The sequence below is a fragment of the Uncinocarpus reesii genome, genomic scaffold (genome assembly GCF_000003515.1).
Source record: "Uncinocarpus reesii 1704 scaffold_4 genomic scaffold, whole genome shotgun sequence".
Taxonomy (NCBI): Eukaryota; Fungi; Ascomycota; class Eurotiomycetes; order Onygenales; family Onygenaceae; genus Uncinocarpus; species Uncinocarpus reesii.
In genome coordinates this window covers 2,375,959-2,382,657 of record NW_003052497.1, presented here as the reverse complement: position 1 = coordinate 2,382,657, position 6,699 = coordinate 2,375,959, and the positions used below count along the sequence as shown (strand labels likewise).

The window sequence follows — 6,699 nt, the reverse complement described above, 5'->3', positions numbered from 1 at the left end:
CCGCTCGAGCTCACGGAGTCTCTGTATCCACTTCTCTTCAGACCGTTCGTTGCCGGAGGGCGTGCGGTGGGGCTGCGAGTGCGGCGGCGTGGGCCCAGTGCCGGGATGATTATTGGTGAGTGTTGTGGAAGACGAAGAATAGTGATGAGCGGGTTGTGGGATTCCAGAGGCGCCACGCGACACCACGCTCCCGCTTCGGTTTCCTTGCGGTTGTGCATGAGCAGCTGCGGCTGCTGCCGCTGCCGACCCGCGGGATTTGGAATGCGATTGCAGCAGATTCAGTTCGGCTTTCAGTAGCCTGTTTTCGCCGCGCAGCTTTGATATCTCTGCGTTTGTTGAGTTAGAGGACAATGGACGTTTCTGGACTCTCAGTTGATGCGCCAGCTCTTCCAATCGGTCCAGCTTTTTTAGCCGTATGCTCAGCGTATGTTCAAGATTCTGGTACGCTTTGGTCAAATCACGCTCAACGCTCTTGACGCGGCCCTTGAACCCGTTGACCAGATGCTCTACGGTTTTAATTGCAAGGAGCAAGTTTTTGCTAAACCCGGGCCAAAATAGTATGTTGCCAATGACTTCCTGGCTCGGCAAATTGCCATTAATCAGGCTGTTCGAGTGCGCCCAGTCTGGCCCACACATGGCTGATAATCGCTTCCAGAGATTCAAGAACATCGCGTTGCGCTCATTGAGCTGGTCTTTGTACTGCTGCTCAAGGGTGCTGAAGCGCTTGCGATCCTGGCCACGCGCAGCTTCCAAGTCAGAGATGCGAGTGTTACTTTGGGCAATCGTTCGCGAGGCCTGCTGGTGAGACCTGAGTGCTTGTTCGAACGAATGCTTATCCGCGCGATGAGCCTGACGTTCGCGATCGAGGAGCTCGCTCAATTTACGCGTTTCGAGACCGTGGCTTTCTAGAAGTGCATCGCGATTTCGAAGGAGAGCCTCCTTTTCATCCAGATTCTCGCGCGTACTTTGTAGCTCAAGGGTGGTCGACTCTAGCTCTTTCTGTAGCTTCGTGATCGACATCAATAGGCTCGATCGCGTTCCGTTCAAGTCGCCCAAGGCTTCCCGAAGGCTGCTTTCAAGCTCAAACAGCCTCTCTTTCCACGTATTCGCTTCAATCTCCCTTGCGGAGAGAGCCTTCTTCAGCTTGCGGATGTCCTCCCTAGCGCCAGTGTTCTCACGATTCAGTTCGTTCATGAGCCGTTGAACCTCTTGCTTCTCCTTACTGCCAACGACTTCCCGTTGATGCCTCTCTTCCGCAAGGCGGCTGTCAAGCTCCCTGGCTCGTTCCTTTTCGCTCTGCAGGCTCATTTGAGTCGTCGTCAACTCAGATTCCAGGTCGCCGATCTTGATCTTATCTCCATCTTGCTCTTCGCGGAGGAAAGCAATTTCGTTTTGACTTGATTCCAACTGCACGGTAAGCCGTTGGACTTTGCCATTTGACTCGAACAAGTTCTTCTCCAACGTCTCAAGTTCACGGTTCGCGTCCTCCAGTTCCAGTTGGACAGTTTTGTATTTTTGCAGATTGTTCTGTGCATCTTCTTCAAGTCGGAGGATGCCTTCGTTGGCTGATCGCATTTCGGCTTGCAATGCCCTTAGGTTCTCTTCTTGATTTCTTAACTCGGCGTCCAACCGTTGAGTATCATCCGTCTTCATATCCAGTTCGTCTTCTAGGGCATTGATTTCGTCTTGAGCTTCCGCTTTCAGGTCTTGCAATTCAGCTTCGCGTTCCTCGGCAAGCTGCATCGCTTGATCGCGCGCAAGCTCGGCACTCTGAATCTGTTCTTCGGCTCGGTCCATGTCTTCCTGATAGGCACGATCCATGCTCTCGATTTCGCTCATGTATTCATCGAGTTGAGCTCGAAGGCCTTGGTTCTCGAGTTTAAGTGTCGACACCTGGTCGCGAAGCTCCCCGTTTTTGGATTCCAAGGACTCACGCTCGGTATCACTCATCCTGGACGCCCTGGTTCCGTCACTCGCCCGCGAGGCGGATCTGTCTTGAGCTCTGGATGCCGAGCGTTCAAAGATACTATCACCGGCGATAGAACGCCCATCAAAACGTCGTTGGAGCTTCAACTCTTCAATTTCCTGATACAAGCGTTCCTTTTCGCGATTGCGCGAAGTAAGCATAGACGTTTGGGCACTGACTTCTCTACGAAGCTCCGCATTCTCTTGCTGTAGAAGTTCAATTTCACGATGCGTACTACTTGTTGCTGTCCGCCTGGCAGCACTTCGGATGGCATCACGATCGGAATCGGATTGCGAAAGGACGGAGGACATTCCTCGCCGTCGAGTACTCCTTGAATGAGCTGTTGAGACCGCATCACTGCCTTTTATGCGCAGTATTTCGTCTCGAAGGCGTCGATTTTCCTCTTCAGCTTGCTCTCGAGCGGCGGTTTCTGCGTCCAGCATGGCTTTCCACATGTCCTGAATCAGATATAATTATCAGTCAAGGGAACCATCCAATTACCAAATATCCGAGTAAAGTGTCAATCTAACTCACCCTTTCCTCTCTTGCGCCTGCATCAGACTCGACAATTCTCCCATCACTCAGAGACTTTACCATTTCCGCTAACCTTCGTTTTTCACTTTCTCTTGCAATACTCTCAGATCTTAGCCTCTCTATCTCTTCCTCATAAGTCTCAACTCTCTCGCGTAAGTATATCACTTCCTCCTCCTCCATGATCGCGCGCTCTTCCTCAGATCCCGATGCAGCGTCATCTTTGATGTCGCCCTTCTCGCTGTTGCCATGATCTCGAAACTGCTTCTCTAATTCACGAATTTTCTTCCTCAAGGCTTGATTGTCCTTTTGCAGTTTAAGCTTACCGGATTTCAACTCCACATTTTCAGAAATCATTTCCTTGATGCCTTCTTCAGAGCGTTTATTCAGAGCTTCATTCAAAAAGTGAATGCGCATTTTCAAATCAAAATTCTCTTTCGAAAGCCTGTCGATAGTGCTGCTCTGCTCCTTAAGGGTCATATTCTTTCCGCGACTAAAGCCAGGCGTTGGGGCACCGCGTTTATCGGGTGATAAATTAAGGCTGAGGTGGCTGTCACGGAACTGGCGGGCAAATGTCCCAGGAACCTGGATGTCTTGGACGTGTTGCGCGATAACTGTGTCGGTTGGAAGTGGCAGCTCAATGGCTCTAGCTTTGGGGGTCATAGGAGCGGCGTCGTCTTCGGCATTTCCCTCCGCAGTCTTCCCTGACGAAGTTGGCCGAGACTGCGATGCGACGTCTTCTTCATCCAGGGTGTGCAGGTTCGGCTCCGATATTCCGCTAAACGCTCTTCGTTCAAGAGGGTTTTCATCACTATAGCCGGAAATTCCAGAAGCCATGCTACCTAAACTCGTTGACCTGGATAGTTCTCGTTTCTGCCTTCTTTCGCTCTGCGGTCTAAGGTCATTGTTCGCCGGCACTGCACCCCCCCGACTGTAGGGCGTAGTCAACGCCAACATTGGCATCACTAGAGGTAGTGTCAGTGTTTACAGATGAAGTCGAGTAGCGATGAGATGACTGTCTGCTAGTTAGGAATTTAGGCCTGTTCCGCCTCCGACCTGAAGGCGTGCCGGCAGTTGTCTGTGAATGGCCAGTTTCGCTTGCATCCCCATCCGTTATATCATCACGCCGTAAACTTGATAAGGATCGCGATAACGAAAAGGTTCGCCTCCGGGACGTTCTACTTCGCCGTGGCGTAGCATCAATGTCCTCCTCAGCAGCTAATTGCGCACTGTTACCGGCCACGCTGTGTTCTTCACCATGATCATACCCGTTTTCGCTATTTGCGTCCGTTTCCGCGGAGAAAGAGTGCGAGGCCGATTCAGCGACTTCCGTGGCAGTCGCTGGCCATGGGGGGTGGTCCGCAGCGTCGGCATGAGTCGACGTTTCGGAGTTTAGTGACGGAACGTGCTCCAAGCTCCCTGCGCATTCTTTATCTTCAAAGACAGATGGACCCAGCCCGGTAGTCGGGGCCGGAACAATGTGCTTATCCAGGTTTGCAGGCGCTGGCCGAGACGGAGATGGAGACGGGCTGCTCTGTTCTTCAACCTGCGACGAGTCGGGCAAATCGACGCCAACGAGGTACGTATCATCGAGTCCCACGGCACCCTCGCCCACTCGAATGGCTGACGGCTCCGGAAGGAAGCTAGACTCCACGTCCATCAATCGGCGGTGCATCTCCCGTTCTTCCACCATTGTTTGGTTTGGTATACTGAGCTCGTCATCGCCGCGGCCGCCAGCGTCATCATCGTCGGCGACATTGTGTGTTATGCTGTCGTCGTTTGATATCCGGATTGTCGGGGGCGGCAGAGGTAATATGCCGCTTGTGTCCTGATCATCCTCGGGCGTCGGACTGCGCTTGTTATGGTCGCCAGGGCAGGGATCGTTGAATTGTTGATGCGGCGACAACGGAGGAGACGAAGGTGGAATCGAGGTCGGGGTATGGGATATACTACCCATCGCAAGCGCATCTAGAATATCGCATCCGGCTTTTTTCAATCCAAGCTCCTTTGTTGCAACTCGGCCTGCTGGGCGTCCCTTGATTGCGAGTAAACAAGGCGATTGCTTAGGTAACTCACTAGTTAACCGGGAATCGGCAGATCAAAATTCCGGTCTGTTAGCGTGATGACATCAGCTGCGCTAAGAATGAGCCCCGCATCCCCGTTCTAGACTAGCGTTCCTTCTAGCTCGCGTCGATCATCACTAGCTCGCTAGCTAGTTGCTTGCCTAGTTTGGATATCTATATAAATCCTCCAGTCAAACAGTTCTTCGTCCCTTATTCAAAGCAAGCTCGACATCTTCTCGACGCGTCTGCTGGGTTTCTTACTTTATCTATCACAGTTTTTCCCTCTTACATTATCCCTAGCAAATAACGCGATGGAAGGACCGAGTAAAGAATTCGCTGACCCTGAGCGGCAAGAACTGATCAAGTTGATTGCCGAGGACCATTTCAAACTGTTTCAGACCAAAGATGTCTCGCCAGCTCTCTATGCATTCATTTGGTTGGCTGATATCGAGAAACTCCGAGAAACGGCACCCGGGAGCATCGCTCCGATGGTGGTTTTACTTAACCCAGGCTTCCTAAAACTTGCAATACAGCAGTGTTAGTACCTGGCACTATTCTAACCAAAATTAAATTACTGATAATACAATCCAGGGCTCCAGAAGGGCAGATCAGGCTCCAAGGCCTCCTCAAAAGCCAGTTCTGTTACGGAAACGTCGCCGGCATTAATTCCCCGTAGGCAACGCGTAACAGACCCTGACAGAATACCCTTAACAACATCAACTGTGGACGTTGAAAACACTTCGGCGGCACCCATCAAAGCCCGCTCGAAAAGAGCCCTTAAATTGGTTAGTATGCCGCCCTAATTATCCTTTTGCATTTCAACTACCATAGCATAGACAGAAGAAAGGGACAAAGGCTGCATTGTGCAGCGAGTTCCGTGCGTCGATGTAGCCCACATTTTTCCGTCTTCACTGCGGGACAGCCATGTTGCATCACCACTCATCCAGACTTTGCGATGTTTTTGGAAGGAGGAACACGTCGATGCCTGGTTGAAAGCGGCATATGGGGCCGGCACTGAGAGTCCGCATAACCTCATTTGCCTGTCACCAACCGCGCACAGACTCCACGGAAATGCTTTGTTCGCATTTAAATTCAAGTCCTATGTGGAAACGGAGAACACGAGAGCTCTCGAGCTCAATTTCTACTGGTTGAAACACGCAGAGCCTCGAACCACAGTTCCACTAACCGAAGTCCCATCCCTGGATCTGGAGGCACCCTCAGATATTGGGCTGTATAATTACCAGAAAGGGCTAGAAAATGGTCACCATGTTAAATCGGGGGAAATCGTTCGCATGGAAACTGATGACCCTGAACGAAAGCCACTTCCGTTACAACCACTGCTACAGATGCAGTGGCTTTTGAATAGAGTGGCAGCCCTAAGCGCTGCTGCAGAGCCTGATGACCTCGAGTAAAACGACAGCGATGATGATGATGCGGAAGTAATGGACTCAGAAACTGGCTCCCAGTCACTCTCGGGAGTTGGTCCAGGTGTCTCATCGCTTCCAACTTAACAGCCATCAAGTGCCCCCAAAAAATTCAAGGAGCAACTGAGTTAGTCTTTTCAAGTATTTTTTCTTTCTGCTCCTGTATTGCACTCCACATTGTCTATGACAGACCGAAGTTCGCTGGTTGGCCGATGAGAGTATGCTGAGGTTGTTGGTGCCGATATCTCGAAGGTGTTGAGAAAATCAAAAGGCTAGGCGGCGTTTCGTGTTGGCGGTAGTTATAGTAGTTATATGGCCTATAGTTAGTTACAGGAATTAGACCACTAGTTAATAAATTGTAGATCAGCAGCTGCATCAAATTACTCACAAAAAGTTCTATCTTCGTAACTAGTTCATCAACATCACAGAGCCATTTGGACAAGCATTATTTTTGGTTCTATATACCATCTGTAGCCTATTTACAACTTGATATAGCATTGTGACTGTATTGCTATCCTTTTGGGAAAGGAGTAAAAACTTTTAGTAGCTGTTACTGAGCCAAAGGCAAAGCGGCAGCTTGTCTACATAATAAATTCAAAACCTACTTCCATGTTCACTTGGAGTTCCAGCTGCAGTTTAAAAGCCCCCCAACTTCCGCTATGGAGTCACATTTAAAAGGCATATCTCATTTTTCGTTCAGCCATATCTACATCCG

At 50.5% G+C, this 6,699-nt stretch overlaps 2 protein-coding genes across 2 annotated transcripts; one reads left to right on the top strand and one right to left on the bottom strand.

Moving 5' to 3' along the window:
* Positions 1-706: 706 nt before the first annotated feature.
* On the bottom strand, positions 707-4,454 carry UREG_06944 (anucleate primary sterigmata protein B; the record flags this gene model as incomplete). The annotated part of the gene is made up of 5 exons (XM_002583931.1): positions 707-732; positions 966-2,424; positions 2,501-3,462; positions 3,486-3,512; positions 3,728-4,454. The coding sequence occupies 5 exons, from the start codon at positions 4,452-4,454 to the stop codon at positions 707-709; spliced, it is 3,201 nt and encodes a 1,066-aa protein (XP_002583977.1).
* Positions 4,455-4,871: 417 nt separating this feature from the next.
* UREG_06943 (uncharacterized protein) lies at positions 4,872-5,972 on the top strand (the record flags this gene model as incomplete). The annotated part of the gene is made up of 3 exons (XM_002583930.1): positions 4,872-5,097; positions 5,152-5,345; positions 5,397-5,972. The coding sequence occupies 3 exons, from the start codon at positions 4,872-4,874 to the stop codon at positions 5,970-5,972; spliced, it is 996 nt and encodes a 331-aa protein (XP_002583976.1).
* Positions 5,973-6,699: the final 727 nt, after the last annotated feature.